General features: G+C 43.4%; 1 protein-coding gene across 1 annotated transcript in view; it reads left to right on the top strand.

The window, feature by feature from the left end:
* KIAA1671 overlaps window positions 1–25,412 on the top strand; it is a 297,686-nt gene that overhangs the window by 70,889 nt on the left and 201,385 nt on the right. The window contains exon 2 of the mRNA XM_082258243.1: window positions 19,608–21,110. Within this exon, the coding sequence (XP_082114369.1) occupies window positions 19,675–21,110 (1,436 nt within the window). The 5' untranslated portion in view covers window positions 19,608–19,674. The remainder of the gene's footprint in view (window positions 1–19,607; window positions 21,111–25,412) is intronic.

Here is a 25,412-nt window from a genome sequence, read left to right as displayed (position 1 = left end):
GTATATTCAACATATTTTCTGGCTGAACTGAAATGAAGATTTGCTGTGCTATAGGGAAAGTTTAGATATAAGGGCAGCAAATATCTCAATGGCATCACTAGTATTTCTTTGTCAGTTTCTTGAGGCAATATTTAAAAAATTGCTGCATAATACCCTTTTTATTCATTTGTTATGGCTCGTACACACTATACATGAACATTTTCGTCCAAGGAACTTTCGTACAATTTTCTTATAGTGTGTTCACAACTTTCGACAGCTGATTCCAACCGTCTGCACGAAAATTTCCAAAGGGACAAGCTTCAAAATGTTTCTCGTATGGAAGCAGAACAAACTATTTTCATTTAATGTGTACCGTTTTTGTAGGATTTTCATACAAAAAAAAAATCAGAAACGAAAGACTGCGCATGATAAGAAACAGTAAACAGGAAAAAAAATAAAGCCTTTGTCATACATTATTTCCTTCCTCGGTTTCCGACTTGCTGTGAAACAAGCCCAATCATTCTCGTGATTTTTCTTATAGTGTGTACTCTAGCTGTAATCACAAGACTGCTAACCCTCCTGTTTACTTCCCCTCCTCCGTGGGTGGTGGACACGGACTTTCAGGGAATGAAGTCGCATCAGGATGTGACCTACTGTGCAATAACAGAGTTGCTTAGGATTTTAAATACAGTAAAACCTTGGTTTGAGAGTAACTTGGTTTAAGAGCGCTTTGCAAGACAAGCAAAATTTTCAAATAAATTTTGACTTGGTTTACAAGCGATGTCTTGATATACAAGTAGCTTCAAGTCACAGCTGAGTATAAAAGAAGAAGAGAGGCGCCTCTAAGTGTAGCAATATGGTTACATTTAATGAAGGTACAACATTTAGCAACTCACATGGTTGATGATTGGAACAGGCACATCTAAGTATGCAGGCATCCAGGCTAAAGCTGTCCACATAGGACCAACCTCTGCACCGCCATCTACGTCATCCCTTCCATGCTGCCCCTCGCTTTTAGATCCCTTTACTGCAGTGGTCTTCCCGGTCAGGATTACAGACTGGCAGCCGGCGGTGCAGAAGATAGTCCATGTGGACAGCTTTACCCCGGATGCCTGCATACTTAGATGTGCCTGTTTTATTCATCAACCATGTGAGTTGCTAAATGTTGTACCTTCATTAAATGGAACCATATTGCTACACTTAGAGGCGCCATTCTTCTCTTTGATACTCTGTAGCTCCTACTGGATTTTGCTTCCAATCCCCTTGTGGAAGCGGCTATTTGTGGATGGACATTGTATGGTTATATAACCTATCGCAATGCTATAATCTTTTTATATGGACTATAAATTGAAGGATTTATGAATAAATGGTTGTGGAACGAATCATCTGAGTTTCCATTATTTCTTATGGGGAAATTCGCTTTGATATAAGAGTGCTTTGGATTACAAGCATGCTTCCGGAACGAATTATGCTCGCAATCCAAGGTTTTACTGTAATTGTTTTTTCACTTGTCACACACACAAAAAAAACATAACTGATTTTCCCATCCACACATTCCTGGTGACTGAGGAAATCTTCCCTGCTGTGTCATAATAATCTGATAGCAGGACTCCCCCACCATCAGAATTCACTGATTAGCACTGCAGTCAATTGGCTGCATGCGCTGATCGAGCAAAAATATACCAAAAAGCCGTTCATTAAAAGTGGATAGATCAACTTCTCATAAACAGAATTGGTATACATAGATCTAAATTTATACTGTGTTTGCATAGTACCTTGTGCTTTGCTGCATGGGTGGTTGGAATATGTCTTTATATCTAACTATCCACCTTTTAGCTAGAGGCACCCTTACAAAAAAGAAAAAGCAATGGAAAGTGTTTCCACATGTTTGTACATGCCTTCTTTGTTAATGGGAAATGCTTTAAGTCTGTGTGTTTAGACTTAAAGTGGTTGTAAAGGTATTATTTATTATTTTTTTTAATTCACACATATGTCATACTTACATGCTCAGTGCAATAGAATTGCACAGAGCGGCCCCGACCCTCCTCTTCTGGCATCCTCCCCCCCCCCCCTCCCCACTGATCTTCTAGCTCCTCCTCCGCCCAGTTCCCCCATAGGAAGCCACATCCCATGGGAGCACTTGTGCGTGTTCCCTCTTGAGCCCCTGCTGTTGTGTCCATTGACACAGACAGCAGGACTCAGCCCCGCCTCTGCTCCCTCGTCACTGGCTTTGATTGACAGCAGTGGGAGCCAATAGCTCCCGGTCCCCCCAACAAACCCAGTGAGGCCCTGAAGTGAAGGGAGAAATGAGCTGCAGACATGCACAGCGCTGGATTGACTGAAGTCTCAGGTAAGTAAAAGGGGGGTGAGGGGGGATGCTGATGCCTAAACATTTTTTTTACCTTAATGCAAAGAATGCATTAGGGCCCTTTCACACGGGCGCTCCGTATGTCCGCAAATCATCCTATTTTTTTGCGGATGATTTGCGGACATAATGTAAGTCTATGGCATTGCAGATGTCAGCGGAATACCATCCGCTGACATCCGATTTTCTTCCTGTCAGTTCTGTTCCGTTTTTTGGAACTGAACAAAACCCTATTTTTGTTCCTTTCAAAAAACGGAAAGGAAGGAAAATCGGATGTCAGCGGTGTCATCCGCTGACATCCGCAAACCCCCATAGACTTACATTATGTCCGCATATCATCTGCAAACGGATGGGATGATATGCGGGCATACGGAGCGGATGACAGAAATGTCATCCGCTCCGTGGGAAAAAAAAAAAAAAAAGGACCACAGCGGAGCTCTCACACGGAGCGGCCGTGTGAAAGAGCCCTTAAGCCTCCGTTCACATTTATGCGATGCGGGAAGGCTGCGAATCCGCAGCCTGTTCCCGCATCGCACACGCACCCCCGGCAGTTCACACTGCCATATGCGATACGCTGGGGGTGTCAATGTAATGTTAACGACACCCCCAGTTTGATCGCATATCGCAGTGCGATTGTGCAGTTCACACAGGATCGGATCGCACAAGTGTGAACCGCTGTGCGATCCGATCCTGATGCGGCTGCCAAAAAGGGTCCCTGTGCGTGTTTGGTGCGGCTGCGGTGCGAATTTAGCCATACAGACTGTATGGCTAAACTCGCACCGCACAGCCGATCGCATGTAATGTCGGAGCAGTGCGCTCCGACATTACATGCGAACCCCGCACACGCACAAGTGTGAACCAGGGCTAAAGTGATTGCAAAGTCGTTTTTAAAAAACAAAAAACAAACATGTTATACTTACCTTCTCTGTGCAGTTGGTTTTGCACAGAGCAGCCCGGATCCTCCTCTTCTTTGGTCTCCGTTCCTGCTCCTGGCTCCTCCCTCCTATCGAGTGGCCCCCACAACAAGCAGCTTGCTTTGGGGGCAACCGAGCTGCAGCTCCGCGTGTCCTTTCAGACAAGGCGCTGCCATTCCGCCCACCCCCTTTCTCTCCTGATTGGCTCACTGACTTTGACAGCTGTGGAAACCAATAGCGCCACAGCTGTATCTTAGCCAATGAGGAAAGAGTCCCAGGATGGCCGAGGGAATGCATTAAAAAAAAAAAAAAAAGTTCCTGACATTACAACTCCTTTTTAAGTATAACATGTTCAGGCTTCAGAACCATAGAAGTGATTGTAAAGTCACTTTTTTTTTTTGTTTAAAATAGCAAGCATCTTATACTTTCCTGCTCTGTGTAATGGTTTTGCACAGAGCAGCCCAGATCCTCCTCTTCTCGGGTCTCTCTTCGGCTCTCCTGGCCCTTTTCTCCTGTTCAGTGCCCCCCACTGCTAACAGCTTGCAATGGGGGCAACTGATCCGAGCCAGGGCTCCCTGTGTCTATTCAGGCACAGAGCCATGGCCTGGCCACACCCCCTTTCTCTCCTCATTGGATCACTGAATTTGATTGACAGCAGTGGGAGCCAATGGCCCTGCATGGCCGTCTCAGCCAATGAGGAGGGAGAGACTCGGGCAGCCGAGTGTCTCCTGCAACATCGCTGGATTGAGATGGGCTCGGGTAAGTATTAGGTGGGCTGCTGCCCAGAATGCATTAAAGTGATTGTAAAGTCAGAAGTTTTTTTATCTCATTGCATTCTATGCAATAAGATAAAAAACCTTCTGTGTGCAGCAGCCCCCTAATACTATCTGAGCCCATCTCTATGTAGTGATGTCCACGAATGTCTCGGCCGTCTGGAAACTTAGTTAGCCAATGAGGAGAGAGGGGGTGAGGCCGAACCAAGGCTCCGTGTCTGAATGGATACACGGAACTGCGGCTTGGCTCAGGTGCCCCCATAGCAAGCTGCTTGCTGTGGGGGCACTCATCAGGAGGGAGGGACCAGGAGCTCCAGCCAGGGACTGGAGAAGAGGAGGATCTGGGCTGCCCTGTGCAAAACCACTGCACAGAGGAGGTAAGTATAACATGTTTGTTATTTTAATAGAAAAAAAGGAGAGGCTTTATAATCACTTTTAAGATAAAAAAAACCTCCTGATTTTACAACCACTTTAAGCAGCCCATACATTTAATCAGTTTTTTTATTTTTTTATTTTTATCCAGCAGTGTTATTGTATTCTGACAGCAAGGAGACTTCCGCCATCGTCAGAATACACTGATCAGCACTGTAGACTAAAGACTGCGGCACTGATCAAGTGGGGAAAATCTGACAGGGATTGTACAGAAGTTGATCAGTAGATCGGCTTCTCTAAAAACAGTGTATACATGGATCAGCAGTTTTGATCCATGTAGCCAGCCTAAGGCCTCATGTACACAGGACATTTTAAAACCTCTTCTGAATGCTGGAACTTGACAGCTAGTAAGCGTTTTGCCACTTTTAAATACTGCGCTTAGCGGTGTTCTTAAACGCTTTGGTTTGGAAACCTTTTTTCCAGCCAGATAACAGATTGTACTGATTTGTATACCCTCTCAAATGCCTACAATGTACCCCTCTCCCTCTCCTTATAAAAGCGTTTCCACGCTGTTACAAGCATTTGGCTTTTCAAATGCCAATAAACTTCCATCCTTAACGCAATTTTTTGCTTTGAAAAAAAAAAAAATGCCTCTAAACTCCACTGCCTCTAAACAACTATAAAATACTAAATGTACATGAACAGATAAGATGACATAGAGGAGAGTTCAGGGGCTGCTGAAAAAAAACACCCAACTGCTCCTAAAAAACGTTAGCAGCAGTGTACACGAGGCCTCAGTGTTTAAACCCATGAACAAAAATGTGATCTATTGTGGTTTACCAGTCCTTTGATTTGATGGCTGCCCTGTTTATTGACCCAATGCATAAATGTGAATATGACCTGACAAATATATTTTCCACAATATGCACACATCATTGCATATTTCTGTGTGTTCTAGGGCAGGGCTTGACCACCCCCAGGCGCCAGGTCGTCATTGCGACAAAAAGTTTTTTGTCTTGGCACCTTGGCTGCCGCCCGAATGCTCCCCACACCTCCCGCACATCTACGGGCCTGGGACCGGCATAGTGGGTGCCGCTGGAGAGAGAGGAGAGCGGACGCACTTCTGGGGCCCTGTTGAGTTTCCCGGCAATGAAGCCCAGGAAAGTAGGCCTGCACGATATTGGAAAAAAAATATATTGCGATATTTTTTTTCAACGATATATATTGCGATATTGACTGAGTGGTGAGCGCCGTGAGCAGCAACACAGCAAACCAATCCTTTCTGACCATACAGGGTTAATATATGTTACTGTAGGGAATGGGATTCAGTGCACAATGCAGCCTTGTACCATAGGGTTAATGTTACTGACACTGTAGGGGTTGGAAAAGGATGCTGGGAATGGAAATCCTGAAGCATGCAGGCAGCCTTGTAAATTTTAATTGCAGATACAGGGCACTGGGCAGGTCAGGGTTAATATGGTAAAATCAATTACTCAGTGACAGTGTGGACTGTGGAATCGATCAGATTATTCAGTGACAGACAGTCTTTCTCACAGTGGTGGTGGTAGGAGACGGGAAAGGATCACAGCACACACAGCCGCATACACTTAAGCCCCGTACACACGTACCGATTGTCGGCCGTAAATATTCGGCCGACGACCGGTCGGCCGATTGTAGGCTTGTTAGTATGATGCTTCCGACAGCGCATTTTCGGCCGAACAGAATCTGTCGTGCAGGCATTAAAATTTTTGTTGGCCAACACCAGAACGGCCGATTGTTCGCCAGTCAGTACAGATTTCAGCCGACAGACAGCAGATTAGCAAGACTGGGCATGCTCAGAAAAGAAAAAAGACAAGGAAAGTTAACCATCGCATGACATCACTTCTGCAGTCGGCTGTTGTTGGCCGACAAAATTCATGTGCAGTCTTTTGCAGTTTTCAACAGACACGACAGCCCTGGACAAAAGACGGCCGATCGTTCGGCCGACGATCAGTACGTGTGTACGGGGCTTTACTCACTCGTGCACTGCAGCCCGCCCCACACGTTAAGTGAGTCTCACTCTCCGCCCTAGTTTTCTCAATGGCACATTCAGGGAGCCAATCACGCCGTGAGTAGCGGCACAGCGGAACCAATCAGGTGTGTAGGCACGCGTGATTGGTTAGCTGTGCAGCTAATCACGGCGTGATTGGCTCCCTGAATGTGCCATTGAGAAAACTAGGGCGGAGAGTGAGACTCACTGAACATGTGGGGCGGGCTGCAGTGCACGAGTGAGTCAGTGTATGCTCACCGCTGAAGTGTCCCGACTTCTCCCTGCCTAACACGGAAATCTGTGAGTCCTCCTGTCCTCCTCCGAGTCCCTTCCCCCTGCCTATGCAAATATCGTGACCTCGGCGATATGAATATCGCCTACGGCCGCAGAACGATAATCGATATCATATCGACTATCGTTCAGCCCTACAGGAAAGAATGTAATGCAGTGCGATGGGCAATGCATTACATTCAGTAGAGCACAGGGGGAGCCATGCAGGGTCTTTTAGACCCTGGATGTCTCATTAAAGAGAACCGGTCACCCAAAAAAAAAATCATCACACGGGACATTTTGTCCCTACGTAATGGGGGGGGGGGGGGGGAAGTAAGTTAAAAATTAAAGTTACAACCAAGCACAAAAAATTCCCCGCTCCTGCGCACGCAGGAATGAGAGCAATAATTCTAGCACTAGACCTCCTTTGTAACACTAAACTGATGACCTATAGGGGGCTTTTAAAACACCTATGGAAAATATAGGGTCCTGATGTGTTTAAGGTTTGACATGCTGGGTATCTATTTACTCAGTGCAACCTCGGCTTTTATATTTTACCAACAAATTGGGTAATTTGTCGCATTTGTGCCCCCCAACTTTTAATGTGTTTTTTTTTAACTGAAATTTTGAGTTTCCTAGACCATTGCGGTAATATCCTGTAACATAAAAATTTGGAACTACCACTATTTTATTCTCTAGAGCAGGGATTCCCAAACTACTGCCCTCCAGTTGTTCAGGAACTACAATTGCCATCATGCCTAGTCATGTATGTGAATGTCGGAGTTTTACAATGCCTCATGGGATGTTTAGTTCTGGAGGGCCGTAGTTTGGGAATCGCTGCTCTAGGGTGTCTACTTTCAGAAAATAGATAATGTTTGAGGGTTTTATGTAATCTTCAGGTCTAAAATGATTTTTTTAAGGGCCGGTTCACATTAGTGCGATCACAGAGATCGCATGTAATTCGGAGCGCGCTGCTCCTAAATTACATTCGATCTCATGTGCGGTGCAAATTTCAGACATACAGTTTAAACACGCACATGAAGACCCTTCTTTTTATCCGCAGCAGAATCAGATCGCATGGTGGTTCACACTAGTGCGATCCGATTCTGTGCAAACTGTCAGATCGCAGACAAAAAAAGACATGGATGAGCGAGTTTGGGGTGAAGGAACTTGACTGACCTGCACAGAGTCCTGACCAAAACCCGATAGAACAACTTTGGGATGAATTAGAGTGGAGATTGTGAGTCAGGCCTTCTCTCCAACATCAAAGCCTGACCTCACAAATGCACTTCTTAAAGAATGGTCAAACATTCTCATGGACACCTTGTGGACAGCCTTTCCAGAAGAGTTGAAGCTGTTATAGCTGCAAAGGGTGGGCCAACTCAATATTGAACCCTACAGACTAAGACTGGGATGCCATTAAAGTTCATGTGCGTGTAAAGGCAGGTGTCCCAATTCCTTTAATAATATAGTGTATATTTAAACGGAGCTCCACCGAAAAGTGGAAGCTCTGCTTGTTCGCAAACCACCCCCCCCCCCCCCCCGCTGCCACATTTGGCACTTTTGGTGGTGGGGTGTGTTACCTGTCGCAGCTAGGTCCCCACTCCCACTCATACTTCCTGTTAAGATTGCCACACAACAATTGCGGCGATCTACGAATTTTCCCGCACCTCCTCGAAGCCGGCCCCCCGCTGCCTTCTTGGAGATGCACAGGCCCAAGAAGGCAGTGCGACCATTCAGAAAGCACAGAGCAACTTGCGCATACGCAGTAGGGAACAGGCTGCGAGACCGCATCCACAGCCGATGGATGAATCGGCTAGGGGTGCTGACATCGTTTGATACCTTTACAGGGAAGTGTCCTCATATTACAAGTCAGCAGCTACAGTATTTGTAGCTGCTGATTTTTATTTATTTATTTTTTGACTGGCTGGAACTCCTCATTAAGTATGATTGATTTTCTTCCTTGTTTCAGAGAAAATCAATCACCCTTCTGATGATGTGCATATGAAATATTCTAGCTTCCTTTTCCTTGTTTAGTACATGGGATCAAGGCTACTAAAGGCTGCGTATTGATTGGAGGAAAGCTGGACCTTGGTTACTGGTTTTTTAGCACACACATGCATTTTCAAATGTCTTCTATTGTCTGGTCATCTTTGGCATGCAACAAATATTCCACCTCTGATCAGAGATTGTTGGCTTGCTTTTTACTATTTTGTATGTTCTTCATGGAGATTTCTGTATTGCAATAAAATTCTTTCAGGACGTATTGGTACCCAAAATGAAAAGCGCCATGAATCTGATGGCCCTGTACAATTGTACTATATACCACTGCCTTGGGCAGTATATGCTGGTAGTACCTTTGTCAATTATGGAGCTTCTGTCCGCATCAATCTTCTACTCATCATATCAAGCCACCTAATGAGTTCAAATGATTTCCATTTCCATGTTAAAAGCATTTGGTTTTTATTTCCTCCTCCAATTTTTCAATTAAAAACACAAATGTAATCAGGAGTGGCAGATTGCTGTTGCTGAAAGATTCTAAGTGTACTGCCAACTTTTTAGGGTACCTTTGTCAACCTCCTAGTTCCTTTTCTGAATTGACCTGATGAAAGAAAATTCTGAACTGTTAAATTTTATTTATTTATTATTTAATATTTTAGTACTATAGTGCTGAAGTTAGAAGTTTATGTATATTTTTTTTTACTTCTTTGTTCGTAAGGGGCAGGACCAGCAGAGACTGATATGTCTATTTTCTGGAGAGTGGAACCATCTATGTATGGCATAACTTAAGCCTGGTACACACGTATAGAAAGTCGGCCAGGTCCAGAAACCTCTGGAATTTCAGTGTTCAACAGAAGTCAGTCGTTAGAGAAAAAAAAAAACTTATATGTACACCCTACTTTAGGCTATTAAAGGATATGCAATGTTGAAAAAGAGATTTTCCACATGTCAATCTGTCCCTCTGACTATACAGCCTAAAGTGATTATAAACCTACGTTTTTTTTTAAATAACAAACACGTCATCCTTACCTGCTCTGTGTAATGTTTTTACACAGAGCAGCCCTGATCCTAATCGTCTCAGGTTCCGCTAGTGTTCCTGGCTCCCCCCCATAGGAAGCTGCTTGCTATCTTGTACGTGCTCACTTCTAAGCCAGCTGTGTGTGTCAATTGACAAACCGAACGCAGCTCAGCCCCGCCCCCTACTCTCTCCTCACTAACTGTGATTATCAGCAGCAGGATTCAATGGCTCTTGCTGCTGTCTCTGAGCTTAGGAGTAGAGAGAGAGAGAGATGCTGCTCTCGTGCACAGCTTTGGATCAAAATCAGGCTCAGGTAGGGTAAGGGTTGGGGGGGGGGGGGCTGGGTTGAGAGCAGAGAATAGGGGTGTCCAACTCAATTACATTGTAAGAGAACCATAGGAGGGCTGGAGTCAGCTGCCAGAGTTTGCTGAATGCTCATGCTGAGACCAGTGGAGGCAGAGACAAGGCGGGGCTGCCACTGCATATGTTTAGTAAATGTGATAGGAGGAGTTCTGTCCTCCTCTCTGCTGCCGACTGCAGAGTCCGGGGTTGGCAGAGACCATCTTCTCTGCGGCTGCACAGAGAAGCGGAGGAGTTCTGTCTTAAGCCTCGTACACACGCGTCGAAAATCGGCAGGGAATTTTCGTCCGACGACCGATCTGCCGATTTTCGCTTGTTAGTATGATGCTTCCGACAACCGACTCCGACTTTTCGGCCGAAATAAATCTGGTGTGCAGGCTATAAAATTTTTGTCCGCCGTCAAAACACGGCCGATTTACGTGCAGTCAGTACAGATTTCGACAGGGAAAAATCTAATGAGCAAGTCTGGGCATGCTCAGAGAAGAAAGAACACAAACAAAGCAAACCAACACATGACATCACTTCTGAAGTAGAATTTTGTCGGGCGAGAAAATTCGTGTGCAGTCTAGGCACATTCCAACCAACAAAACACCACTCTGGACAAAAGACGGACGATCGGTCGGCCGATAATCGTTGCGTGTGTACTAGGCTTTACTCTCTGCGGCCGTCTGCTGATACAAAGTAGGGGCAGAGATGAGGTAGGTGCAGCAGCTGCAGGAGAGGTGCGAGGGCCACATGAAATGGCATTTTATTTGAATGGATATGGCCCACAGGCCTTGTGTTTGACACATGTGCATTAAGGTAAAACAACCTTCTAGCTTTAAAACCACTTTAATCTGAATATAAATGAGGAGAAGAATTAATAACAGAGTAATATACCAATTATCATTATATGTATGAACAATATAAACGTTTTTAAAACTCATTTTTGCTCACCTGAAAAAGTTAGGCCTATTCTGTAAAAACAATTTCTTGTTAAGGCCTAGTTCACGCTGGATCAAAATGCGCTCCGACTTTGAGAGCACATGTCGCATCACAAGTCACACCCTATTAAGTGCATTGGATCCATGGTAATAGGAGTGACTTGAGTCGATCCGACTTAGAAAAAGGTTCCTGCGCCACTTTTGGTCCGACTTTGGCAGGACTTTCATTGAGTTCTGTTTAAAGAAGGCCTAAGACAATGATGCAATGAAATGTAGGTGTTGAGAAACTTACTGGAAAGCATGCTTCCTCTGGATCGATTCACAGGTGCTGCAATACTGACCAAGGTTTGTTTTTTCCTACAGTGATTTTAGGATTGCTGTTCTATTACTCCTAATCACAGGAATAGCTTTTCACTTGCATAGTTATATCTTGCATGAAAGACATGAACAAAAGAAAAATAATTACTTTCAAGCTCTACATCTGTTTTAGGGCCCATTCACAGTAGGAACTGCATATGCCTCTGTGTGTTTCTGTGCGGTTCACATGCAGTAATGTGCAGAACGATTTCAGCCCATACATTTTGAATGGGCTGAAATCGCACCACACCACACCAAAAGTAGTGCATGCATTACTTTTGGAAACACACTGCATATGATTTCCATATGATTCAATGCAGGCAACTGCACTGTGTTTGCAACCTGCGTTTTGGGGTGTTGTTAACTTTGCACTAATACCCGCTGCCGATTGCAAGGGCAGTTTGATGTGAATGTGGTGCGAGAAACGGAATGTGGGTTCCCCACACAGCATTCTAATGTGAATGAGCCCTTACTTGACATCCGGAAGATTTATACTCCTTCATGACAAGGCCATTTTTTGCTTTTTGGCACTGTTACTTTAACTCCAGTCCTCAGGGCACACTAACAGGCCAGGTTTGCATGAAAAGTGCTGCTCGGTGATTGCAGTATTCTAGTCTGCATCTCCCCAAGGTAATACCTAAAATCTGGCCTGTTAGTGTGCCCTGAGGACCGGAGTTGTGAAACACTGCTTTAACTGACAATTGCGCGGTCATGCAACGCTATACACAAATTACATTTTTATCATTTTATCCTTACAAGTGGAGCTTTCTTTTGGTCCTATTTGATCACCACTGGGCTTTTTAAAAAGCGTTTTTTTTTTATATACTAGTAATCGCAGCGATTAGCGACTTATAGCGGGACTGCAATAGTATGCTGGCAAATCTAACGCTTTTGACATTTTGTGGGAACCAGTGACACTAATACAGTGATCCGTGCAAAAAATATACACTATCATTGTACTAATGACACTGGCTGGGATGGGTTATCTAGGGCGATCAAAGGGTTAAATATTTGCCATGCCTAACAGTGTTGGGTGCATTCACTGTGTGTGGTTTTATACTAAGGGATGTGCCAGTTTTCTTTGCAGGGAAACAAAAATTGGCACGTACCCACTGACAGGACAGAGCTCTGTATTGTTTACATTCGTCTTCGTTGATCAGTGGGTGCCGGCATCTGCTGATCGGCTTGAGCTGTGACTAATCACAGCCGGTGCGCGCGCGCCCCCTACCCAGACGTGCTAGGTCACGTAGTCGATACGTTATCCAGCACAGGAGAGCTGCTCTTCCGTCGTACTCCAAATGAGGTGGCCAACAAGCGATTATTGTAGAACTCAAGAATCAGTCCAGTTGAAGTTTTAGGTCATCTACAGGCACACAACTTTCTGAAAATTGTAATAGCTGAATGCTTTTTTGTCCTTTACTTTCTCTTTAAGAGCCGGTTCACATAGGCGCGACCCGACTTGCCGGGGCGACCTGTGAAGTCGCGGTGCACAGCTTGCACCGCAACCTCGGAGCGGCGTGCACGGACTTCATATCATTGAAGTCAATGCAGGTCGCTCCAGGTCGCCCCAAAGTAGTACCGAACCCTTTTTCTAAGTCGGAGCGACTTGTGTCGCTCCTATTAGAACGGGTCCTGTGCTACTCTATGTCAGGCGACCAGGTCGCCTGACAAGTCGCCCCAGTGTGAACGGGGTCTTACACTCTTTATAAACTCTTGTTTTGTCAAAATAGGTTGCCTTTTATAATGATGGGGGCACCTATTTTCTGCTTTTGGGAGCAAACACCTCATCTTCATCCTATGTGTTGGATGACAGGTTACCTCCCCTCCTATCTGTTGTTCTGTCGGGTAGTGATGATGTCGTCATGTCAGCATTTTTCTTTAGCAAACGGAACTTAGGCTGGGATATAGGCCCTTTCAGCCTTTCCACCTCTGGCCCCTGCTCCACTCCACTCCTGCTGCGTAACAGGATGCTGACAAGTGTGGGCAAGGAACCCGTGTCTAAGGGCCCGATTACACCTTAGGCTCCGTTCACATCTAGGCGTTTTGGGGCGTTTTTGGGGCGTTTTTCTGCTCTAGGATCAGCTCTCAAAACGCCCAACAAGACAAATCCTATTCATTTCAATGGCCCCTGTTCACATCTGAGCGTTTTGACGCTGTATACAAAACGCCCAACGCTCCAAAAAGTACATGAGCTTCTTTTTGGGCAGATTACAGGCGTTTTCCATTGATCTCTATTCAATCTAAAAACGCCTGCACAAAAATCGCGGTAAAAAAACGCCGCAAAAATCGCGGTAAAATCGCGGTAAAAAACGCGCGAAAAACGCTACGCTCAGGTGTGAATGTAGCCTTAGCGATTATCTGCTTGAAGCTCTAAAACACTCAACAAGCCAAATCCCATTCATTTCGTTGGCCCCTGTTCACATCTGAGTGTTCTGTCGCCTGAATCAAAACGCCTGTGGCTCATAAAACATGAGCTTCTTATTAAGATTACAAGCGTTTTTGGCCCCGTAGACTTTAATATAAATGCCTGACTTGAGCATTTTACAAGTGTTTTCTGCTCAAATAGCAGCTCTCCACCTCTTATTGTCTCTCCCTCTCCTCCCCCTAGTGCTTTCTATTGGCTAAACAAAAATGCCTGAAGCTGTAAAATGCTTGCAAAAACACTTGAAAAAAATTACCAGTGAATCGATTTGCTCAGGTGTAAAGGGAGCCTTAGAGACCAGACTGTGCAGACAGCAAACCACTCCCTATGACAGAGGTCACACCTTGATTTAGTAGCTACCCATGTTTATTAATTATACTACTAAATAGACATTATTTCTCGTTGGCCAAGTTATTCCTGCACAAATTGCATGGTATTTATCTTCTGTTAAATAGCTTTATAGTTTGGTGTAACATTTACATAGATAACTTGTTAAAATGGCTGCCAAGAAAAAATAATTATTAATAAAAGTAGATATTAAATGCCTGGGGTATTATATTATTTTTATGGAACTGTGTGCGATAATCACATTTCCCTTACTTTGTTTTTGTGCAGTTGCTCCTATGATGTAAACCCAAATACAAAAGTTTCAATCTCTTGATTTCCATATACTTGTATGACTCTGTAAGGCCTAACTCCAGCCACTTTTTGGGATTGAATGCAAAAGCGTTAACATTTCTCTCTGGTTACCTTTATCGGGGAAATTTTGCCTGTACAAGAAATGGTGAATGTGGTTGTCGCCAGGACAAAAAGGCATAGACCGCAGTAAAAACATTGTCCGATATAGCGAGCCTTCCTTACTGTTTGTTTGTGTGCCGTGTTGTAGAGATTGCTCATCACTTCCTGTCCTGATGTTAGGGGAGCTTTCCACAGCGGGACACAGAAAGTAATGACAATCTAATAAAGGTTGTAAACCCTTCCCACACTTTCCAAAATGGAGCTTGTGTTTAAAAATGTGTTGTACCCAGCTGGGCAAAATGCAAACTTGCTTTTTAGTATATAGTTTTCCTATACATACAGTACATACAGTATCTCACGAAAGTGAGTACACCCTCACATTTTTTTCAAATATTTTATTATCTTTTTATGTGACAACACTGAAGAAATTACACTTTGCTAAAATTTAAAGTAGTGAGTGTACAGCTTGTATAACAGTGTAAATTTGCTGTCCCATCAAAATAACTCCACACACAGCCATTAATGTCTAAACCACTGGCAACAAAAGTGAGTACACCCCTAAGTTAAAATATCCAAATTGGGCCAAATTAGCCATTTTCCCTCCCCGGTGTCATCTGACCTGTTAGTGTTACAAGGTCTCAGGTGTGAATGGGGAGCAGGTGTGTTAAATTTGGTGTTATCGCTCTCACTCTCTCATACTGGTCGCTGGAAGTTCAACATGGCACCTCATGGCAAAGAACTCTCTGAGGATCTGAAAAATAGAATTGCTGCTCTACATAAAGATGGCCTAGGCTATAAGAAGATTGCCAAGACCCTGGAACTGAGCTGCAGCTTGGTGGTCAAGACATACAGTGGTTTAACAGGACAGATTATACTCGGAACAAGCCTCGCCATGGTCGACCAAATGTTGACTGCAGGTGATCAGCGTCATATCCAGTTGTTGCTTTTGGGAAATAGGCGTATGAGTGCTGCCAGCATTGCTGCAGAGGTTGAAGGGGTTTGGGTTCAGCCCGTCAGTGCTCAGACCATTCGCCGCACACTGCATCAAATTGGTTTGAATAGCTATCGTCCCAGAAGGAAGCCTCTTCTAAAGATGATGCACAACAAAGCCCGCAAGCAGTTTGCTGAAGACAAGCAGACTAAGGACCTGAATTAAAGGAACCATGTCCTGTGGTCTGATGAGACCAAGATAAACTTATTTGGTTCAGATGGTGTCAAGCGTGTGTCGCGGCAACGAGGTGAGGAGTACAAAGACAAGTGTGTCTTGTTTACAGTCAAGCATGTGGGTAGGAGTGTCATGGTCTGGGGCTGCATGAGTGCTGCCGGCAATAGGGAGCTACAGTTTATTAAGGGAACCGTGAATGCCAACATGTACTGTGACATACTGAGGCAGAGCATGATCCGCTCCCTTCAGAGACTGGGCTGCAGGGCAGTATTCCAACATAATGACCCTAAACACCCCTCCAATACGACCACTGCCTTGCTAAAGAAACTGAAGGTAAAGGTGATGGACTGGCCAAGCATGTCTCCAGACCTAAACCCTATTGAGCATCTGTGGGGCATCCTCAAACAGAAGGTGGAGGAGCGCAAGGTCTCTAACATCCACCAGCTCCGTGATGTCATGGAGGAATGGAAGAGGACTCCAGTGGCAACCTGTGAATCTCTGGTGAACTCCATTCCCAAGAGCATTAAGGCACTGCTGGAAAATAATGGTGGCCACACAAAATATTGACACTTTGGGCCCAATTGGGACATTTTCACTTAGGGGGTGTACTAACTTTTGTTGCCATCCACCATTGCTTCAATAGTATTGTCTTATCACATTCTTATTGCTTGGGAATATCACTTTGTTATCACTGAGCTTTACTATTCATATTTATTTTATTTAAGAATAGGGCAACACCTTTGTTTTTTTATATCACAATTTTTGCTGTGTGCTTTGGGTCATTGTCATGTTTGAAGGTAAACCTTCTTCCCTTTGAGAACTTTCTGGCAGAGGGCAGCAGATTATCCTCCAGAATTTGATAGTATTTTGCCCAATCCATTTTTATCCTATCCTGACAAGTGATCCTTGAAGATTCTGCAAGAGGAAAGCCCCAATTGTTTGGGACTATAAATGCCACTGGACACAAGTAAAAGACTAAATAGTAAAAAGCATCAAAATTTTATGAGGATATAGTATAAACCTGTTATATATAGGTAGACATATAGTCGGAGGTCACGTAGTTGTCAGCTCCCACCCCCATGCTTGACTGTAGGCCAAACATACTTGTCTTTGTACACCTCCCTGGTTGCCGCCACACACACTTGACACCATCTGAACCAAGTAAGTTTATCTTGGTCTCATCAGACCACAGGACATGGTTTCAGTAATCCATGTCCTTAGTCTGCTTGTCTTCAGAAAACTGTTTGCAGGCTTTCTTGTGCATCATCTTTAAAGGGGCTTCCTTCTGGGACGACAGCCATGCAGACGTGCGGCGTATGGTCGGAGCACTGAAAGGCTGACCCTCCACCCCTTCAACCTCTGCAGCAATGCTGGCAGCACTTCTATGTCTATTTCCCAAAGACAACCTATGGATATGACACTGAGCACGTGCACTCAACTTCCTTGGTCGACCATGGCGAGGCATGTTCTGAGTGGAACCTGTCCTGTTAAACCACTGTATGGTCTTGGCCACCGTGCTGCAGCTGAGTTTCAGGGTCTTGGCAATCTTCTTATAGCCTAGGCCATCTTCATGTAAAGCAACAATTCTTTTTTTAGATCCTCAGAGAGTTCTTTGCCATGAGGTGCCATGTTGAACTTCCAGTGACAAGTATGAGAGTGAGAGCGATGACACCAAATTTAACACACCTGCTCCCCATTCACACCTGAGAGCTTGTAACGCTAACGAGTCACATGAAGGGAAAATGGCTAATTTTGCCCAATTTGAACATTCTCACTCAGGGGTGTACTCTCACTTTTGTTGCCAGTGGTTTAGACGTTAATGGCTATGTGTTGTTATTTTGAGGTGACAGCAAATTTACACTGTTATACAAGCTGTACACTCACTACTTTACATTGTAGCAAAGTGTAATTTCTTCAGTGTTGTCACATGAAAAGATATAATAAAATATTTACAAAAATGTGAGGGGTGTACTCACTTTTGTGAGATACTGTATGTATACACATTTTTTATATATATAATACATTTTTGATCCCCTGTAGCTTATATATGTTTGTCCACTTACAAAGAAATGAATGGTCTATACTGTAATTTTTATCATAGGTGTACCGTATTTTCCGGCGTATAAGACGACTGGGCGTATAAGACGACCCCCTACTTTTCAAGTTAAAATATTGCTTTTGGGATATACTAACCATATAAGACTACCCCCCTTCCGAAGCAAGGCAACACCATTGAAAAACATTTTCTCAGATCTCTCGTATGTCTCCAAGGTACTGTAAGAAAGTGAGGTAACCATTCAAACCGCACACTAGGTGCTGCATGGCTCTGTCACAGTGTGCCACATAGCTTTTGGGTACCGATTTTGTTATTGCTAAACTGTGTTATAGTCTATCATTCAGTACAGCTATAAATTAACAAAGTTAGCACCCAAAAGCCATGTAGCACACTGTGACAGAGTAATGCAGCAGCTAGTGCGCTGTGTGACTGAAAATCCTAATGCTAATCATCATAAGGCACTTTGAGGATTCTACAGTGCGGTACTTAAGACATTACAATATGCAATTATAGTCCCTACTCACTGTGTGCTGCCAGTGCCATGCTACCCGCCGCCATCGGGATTCGTTTTAAATCTCCCACTCCCTGCGAGTCACCTCCACATACCGTAGTCCCGTCGCCTGAGCAATAGAGTTCAGATCACTCCGCCGCCAGAGAGCAGCTACGGTATCCAGAACTTCCTGAACATGCGACGCGGCGCCGATAATGTACATGCGCCCGAAACAGAAGAAAAAGTCCCTGCATCGCTCCAACCTCCTGGGCATCTCTCTTGAAGGTACCTTGAAAATAGTATACTCGGCGTATAAGACGACCCCCAACTTTTGAGAAGATTTTCCTGGGGTAAAAAGTCGTCTTATACACCGGAAAATACGGTATTTTAAATGATAGAGATAGAATGTCAACCAAAAATCCAGAAAAAACCACATGATACAAATGTTATAAATTGAATTGCAGTTCAGTGAGTAAACTAAGTATTTGATCCCCCTACCAACCAGAGACGAGTGACGTGACCTAAACAGTCTGCTGCCGCTCTTTCACTGTCCCATCACTGAGGGCATGAGAGGTGACCAAGTGGTATTGCTTAAAGCAGTGTTTAACCCCAAAATGTAATGTATTACAGCTTACCAATCATTAGATGTGATGGCTGCATTCATTTTCTTTTTTTTTTTTAGGATTTTTTCCCTTTGTTTTCACCTTGTGATCAGGCCAGTAACATACCTCCTGTATTGGAGTGGCCCACTCTTGAGAACAGGGGAACAGAGAGCAGCATGGTTGGTCTGTGGAGAAGAGAGTGTTAGATGTATTAGCAGATTTAGATATACTAACCAATTGAAGCCAAGCTTCAGCTCACACTGCCAGTTACACAAACAGTTATAGCAACCATTTTTTTTCCTTTTGCACTAAAGGTATTACATGAATAACTAAAAGTTGATAATTGTAAGCACCCCTGTCAGTGGTAAATGGTTTGTCTCAACTCGCTGACACCTTTGAAAGAGAGGCTAAAAACAACAGACTTACTGGCCAGATCACCAGGTGAAAATAAACGCAAAAAAAAAAAAAAGAAAACGAATCCTTTCACCACATCTAAGAATTGGTAAGCTGCAATGTAATAAATTGTTCCATTTAGGTTCAATGCTGCTTTAACAATACTGGTTGGACAAAATTACAAATCATTTGGCAGGTAAAATTACTCCTGTTTATGTATTTTACTGTGTATTTAGGGGTCTGTCTGGGATTTATCTTTAATGCAACTAATCTTACCTGTGAGTGTAAAAACGATTTTTAACAACTCCAGTTTGGAGTTGCGCTAACAATAATAAGTGTATAACCGCTAAATACATTTATTTCTCTTTTGTTTTTATTAGAGCTACGGACTGGGTCACTCCATTGCTTAGAAAACTTTACAAAATGGCATTATAACGAACGAGTGTCATGGCTACACGGGTAGAACTTACAACGAGGAACGCAAGGAGTGATATTGTAAATGAGGGGAAATCTACCAGGTCATATGTTAGTCCTCTATCAGATGCAAGCAATAAGTCCAGTGAGTCCATTTCTAGTTCTCTTATTATCGAAGAGACCATAAGAGCTCCCTCCAAATCGGTGAACATGTTCAACGTAGGAATGAAGCCAAGACTTTCACCAAGGCCATTTACAAGGGAAAAACCACCTGAAACCCGAAGGTCTGTGGGAATGATGTCTGCACTGTCTACAGATATGAAGTCAGAAAGTGATGTGCCATTTCAAACTTCTACCAACATTTCCTGGTCTGATACAAAAACTGAAGACCATGAAAGAGTAGGTCGCAGAATTTTTACATCCACCTGTCAGCCAGACACTGAAGAGGACCAATTAAATAAGTCTGTTTTTTCTTCTACTGTTTTGAGTAGGAAACAGACAAGCTCAAGCTGGACACCTACAGACATCGGAGAGTCTAAATTAACGTCACAGACTGATGAACCTAAAGTGACATCAAAACCTCCACTGATGTCCAAAAAAACAGATGTTTTCCAAAAGCAGGAAAAAGTTAATGCTAGCTCCTTCAGAAGGCCCTCAACAGATGAACAAAAGGAGGCTGTGGAAAAAGCAAAAGATAACTCACTGTCTGATTCAATGGACAGCTCCACTGTTAGAGCTCAGTTAAGGCCAAAGCGTCGCCCAGTATCTGCTATGTTTCTTGACTCTGTAGGTGACCAAACATCTGACAGTAAAATAACCGACAAGAGACCTTGGAATAGAAGGCCACTTTCAGAGGACCTTACCTCGTTATTTGAAAGTGGAGTTCTTGGGAACCAAAAGGAAAGTCCTTCTGAAGAAACTAAGGAAAATAGACCTTTAAACAAAAGTTCCTTAAACAGTAGCATCACAGAGGACCAGTCTGATTTGGCATCCAAAGTGGGAGATTTAGGCAGTGCTATAAATGCCAGCAATGAAACAAGAACAGCAAGAAATAGGATTTCTCCAAGAAATGTGTTTTCTGAAAGTTGGACAAAAGACGCTATTACAGAAACTAGACCCAGTACGGAGCAGGAAAAAAAGCCTGCAACTGAGATTGACTCTATATTGAAGAGGTCAGTAAATAATAATAACCAAGATTCTAAAGCTCTTCCTGATTACACCGATGGCTCAAGCAGTGAGGTAAAGAACGCAGATGGCAGTGGCATTGCTCCGGGAATCATGAAAAGACGAATCAGTCTCTATCTTGCCAATACCAGCTCTTCGATGGATTTACCGGATTCACCTACAAGTAAAGACAAACTTGCTTCTACAGTTGAGAGAATGACCAGAGCAATTGGTTCTGATAAAGATATTGAATTGGGAAGACCACAGATGGCATCACAATATCAAACTGCAGACGTGACTAAGAAGTATGTATGAGTTCACACATTTTCTAAATGTATAGATGTTAGAGAGGCGGGGAGTAAAGTAATGACCTTTATTCGAAAGACAGGGTGTGCCTTACTATTTCTAAAGCTGAAAGACAAGTAGATATGCAAGAAAGTGTATCAATGCCTTGTGACAGTACTGAGATTTGGGAAAATTATGTTTTTCCTACTCTGCCCACATGCCAATTTTGTTATGGTTTTTTGAAACGGAGGTGAGTAAAAGATTGTGTGCTACTGGATTCTAAAGTGCATTTGTTCATGGTGGCAGCAGGTTTACATTTTTTTATTTTGAATAGAGTAAGGTTATACCCCCTGCCAGGCTTTGTTTTGTTATGTGTGCCACATTGGGGAGTTTTTCCCTAAGGCTCCGTTCACATGTAGGCGTTTTTGGGGAGTTTTTCTGCTCTAGGATCAGCTCTCAAAACGCCCAACAAGACAAATCCTATTCATTTCAATGGCCCCTATTCACATCTGAGCGTTTTGACGCTGTGAGCAAAACGCCCAACGCTCAAAAAAAGTACATGAGCTTCTTTTTGGGCAGATTACAGGCGTTTTCCATTGGTCTCTATTTAATCTAAAAACGCCTGCACAAAAAACGCCTGTAAATCACGGTAAAAATCGCGGTAAAAACTTGCGAAAACGCTACGCTCAGGTGTGAATGTAGCCTAACTTCTCTGCCCTAAAGTCACAATAGAAACCAGGAGGAAATCTGCAAAAAATGCCTTCATTTAGCCCCGGTTCACACTACTGCGTGTGCGGGGTTCGCATGTCATGTCGGAGCGCACTGCTCCGACATGACATGCGATCAGCTGTGCGGTGCGAGTATAGCCATACAGTTTGTATGGCTAAATTCGCATCGCACCCGCAGCAAACACGCACAGGAGGCATTTTTGCTGCCGCATCAGGATCGGATCGCACAGCGGTTCACACTTGTGCGATCCGATCCTGTGCGAACTGCACGATCGCACTGCGATATGCGATCAAACTGGGGGTGTCGTTAAGATTACATTGACACCCCCAGCGGATCGCATATGGCAGTGTGAACTGCCGGGGGTGCGTGTGCGATGCGGGAACAGGCTGCGAGTTCGCAGCCTTCCCGCATCGCATCAGTGTGAACCGAGCCTTATACGTAAAAATTCATCTAAACCACAAAACTTAAATATATTGCAGTTAGCCATTTATTCAGTGTGGACATTGCATTTATTTTCTCTTGTCAGACTAAGTGCATTTCTGCATGTACAGAGAAATACCTTTTGATCCCAGCAGAAATCCAGTGCCCTGTGCATTGAACTGAAATCTTAAGCAGTGTTATTATCGGCCTTTCTAGTTTTCTCTGTGGCCAGATAGATAGAACACCTCCCCCTATATTAAAGAGAAGAAGAGGAGGGGAGCTGTTCCTCCATAGATCAGATACAGCAGTGTTTTACCCTGGGACAGGAAGTGTGGTACTGTTAGGAATGCCAGATGAAAATAAAGGAAAAAGCATGAACAAATAAAGTATAGCAGTCATCACTGCCTCAGACTGGTAAGCTGCAGTATATTAAGTTTTTTTATTTATAAAGGTTATATTGCTAGAGAGAATTTGTCACAGGCACCACATCCCTAAATAGTGTTCAAGAGCAATTGGATAGAATAATGGGACTTTTAAGGTGCTGTTAGTTATTAAATGATGGAGAAAAAATCATTTTTTGTAAAAAATATTCAAATATAATTTTTATTAAAGACAGTGATACAAACATGAATACTTTTAAAACGTATAAAAGAAAAGAGAAAGCACTTGATTATGTCTGCTTAACATGTTTCACCATCCTGTAATGGCTTCTTCAGGAGACTGACGAACATCTTTCACAAGTGAACATTCTATATGTAATAAGAAACCTTGTGAAAATATCAAAAAACATATACAAACAATATGTATATTAAATAACGATCATTGAGTATAATAGTCATGGTGATATCCATGAAGTTTACATAAGCCAAAAATAGAGGCATACCTCAAAAAACTGAACTTTAGCCTATATATGAAGGAAGCTGTAGATGGATAATGCCCTTAGGAAGAAGGAGAGATAGTCACCCGCTAAGCTAAGTTTTTTTTTTTTTATGTTTTTGTGTTTATCAACACTTAACGATAACTCACAAATAGGCCTATGCAATAATCTAATAAATCTTTAAAGTACATCAAGCCAAAGCTTCTTTTTTTTTTTTTTTAGTTTTTGCATAGAGTAGGAGGCCCTTTAAAACCCCTGTCCAATTGTTTTGTTTTTTTTCCCCATCTGTGTCCAAGTTGGGAGATTTCCCATACATACACAACAGGAAGTGGGAGGTAAACTCTCTACAGTAAGGTAAACCCCCTCTTAGACAGTTGCCACTGAAACAAGTGAAGATTTTTTTTTATTTTTTTTTGTATTGCATTATGTGTCCCATTTAGGGATATTCGCACACTCTGTTCTGGAGACTATGGTCACTGGGACTGAAACTGAGGGGCAATCTTACATATCATATAAATATATTGTCTGTCTGTCTTCCTTTTAACAAGCAGTTTACCCGTAATGCTTTAGTGCAGTTGGGTTAATAGTGACATGGCTTTTTGTAAAAAAAAACAAAAATACTTAATGCACATTAGTTTGCAGGTAAAAAGGTGCATTAATTTTTTTTTTTTACAATGGAGCCTTTACCTGCAATTGGATCGCAGGTGCAGTTTCAGACAGCCGTGGACACTCAGCACAGCTGTTTGCCCATACCTCGCGTAGGGCAGACAGTTACTGAAGAGCAGGAAAAATCAATGAACTACAAAGGTGCTCACTATGTCCTTGCAGTTCATTGATAACTACAAGCTGTCTGCTTCAATGGCAAACGAGACTTCACCACTTACCCACTGGGCACTTAAACCCCCTTACTAACCAGACCACTTTTCAACTTTCAGTGCTCTCACATTTTGAATAACAATTACCCAGTCATGCAACACTGTACCCATATGAAATTTTCGTCCTTTTTTTTTCACACAAACAGAGCTTTCTTTTGGTGGTATTTAATCATCATTGGGTTTTTTAAATTTTTTTTACGCTAAAAATAAAAAAAAAAAAAAGACCGTAAATTTTGTAAAAAACCAATGCATTTTTTTTCGTTTTAGTAATTTTTCTTCATAAATTTTGGCCAAAATTTATACTGCTACATATCTTTAGTAAAAAAAATAACCCAAATAAGTATAAATTTTTTGGTCTTTGAGAAGGTTATAGTCTACAAGCTTTGGTGCCAATCATTGAAAATTGATCACACCTGATGTACTGACGGCCTATCTCATTTCTTGAGACCCTAAGGCCCCTTTCACACTATCCGTCCTTCGGACAGAGTCCGTTTTTCTCAGCGGGGGATCGATCCGCCGATCTCCCGCTGAGCAGGATGACAGCTGTTCTCCGCGCTGTGTGCGGAGACACAGCTGTCAGTTCCCCATGCATCTCTATGGGGGAAATCAGATGGGAACGGACCGTCGGTCCGTTCTCATCCGATCCGATCCGCTGGACGGATGGAAAATAGGGTTTCCATCCGTCCAGATTTGATGGATCAGATCGGATGTCAGCGGACATGTCTCCGCTGACATCCGATGCCCCATAGGAATGCATGGTGGGGACCGTTCATAAATTACACATATAATTTCCTGACAACCTATCACACATTTGAAGGCCCTGGAGCACCAGGACAATGGAAATGCCCACAAAATGACCCCATTTTGGAAAGCAAACGCCCTACACATAATCTAGAAGGCATAATGAGTCTTTTGAACATGTCATTTTTTTTCCACAAGTTTTTTTGGAAAATGTGGAAAGAAAATGAAAACGCATTTTTGTTTTTTTTTTTACACAAAGTTGTCCATTTTATAAGATATTTCTAACACATAGCATGTACATAGCAAAAATGATACCCCAAAATACATTCTGCTACTCCTCCTGAGTATGGCGATACCACATGTGTGACACTTTTACACAGCCTCAGCCACATAGAGGTGCCCAGCATGCAGGGATCACCATCATTTCCTGACTTCCCGTTACAATTTTGTAAGGCACTGATAAGCACTGATGTGGCATTGATGTGGCACGGATGAGCCCTGACTTGACATGGGTGTCATGGATGACCACTGACGTGGCATGGATGTGGCACGGATGAGCACTGACGTGGCATGGATGTGACACGGAGGAGCACTGACGTGGCATGGATGTGACACGGAGGAGCACTGACGTGGCATGGATGTGACACGGATGAGCACTGACGTGGCAGGGATGTGGCACA

This window comes from Pelophylax lessonae, assembly GCF_965119305.1.
Source record: "Pelophylax lessonae genome assembly, chromosome: 1".
NCBI classification, from domain to species: Eukaryota; Metazoa; Chordata; class Amphibia; order Anura; family Ranidae; genus Pelophylax; species Pelophylax lessonae.
Note: the sequence above shows the minus strand (reverse complement) of the source record. Positions and strands in the feature narration are given on the sequence as shown.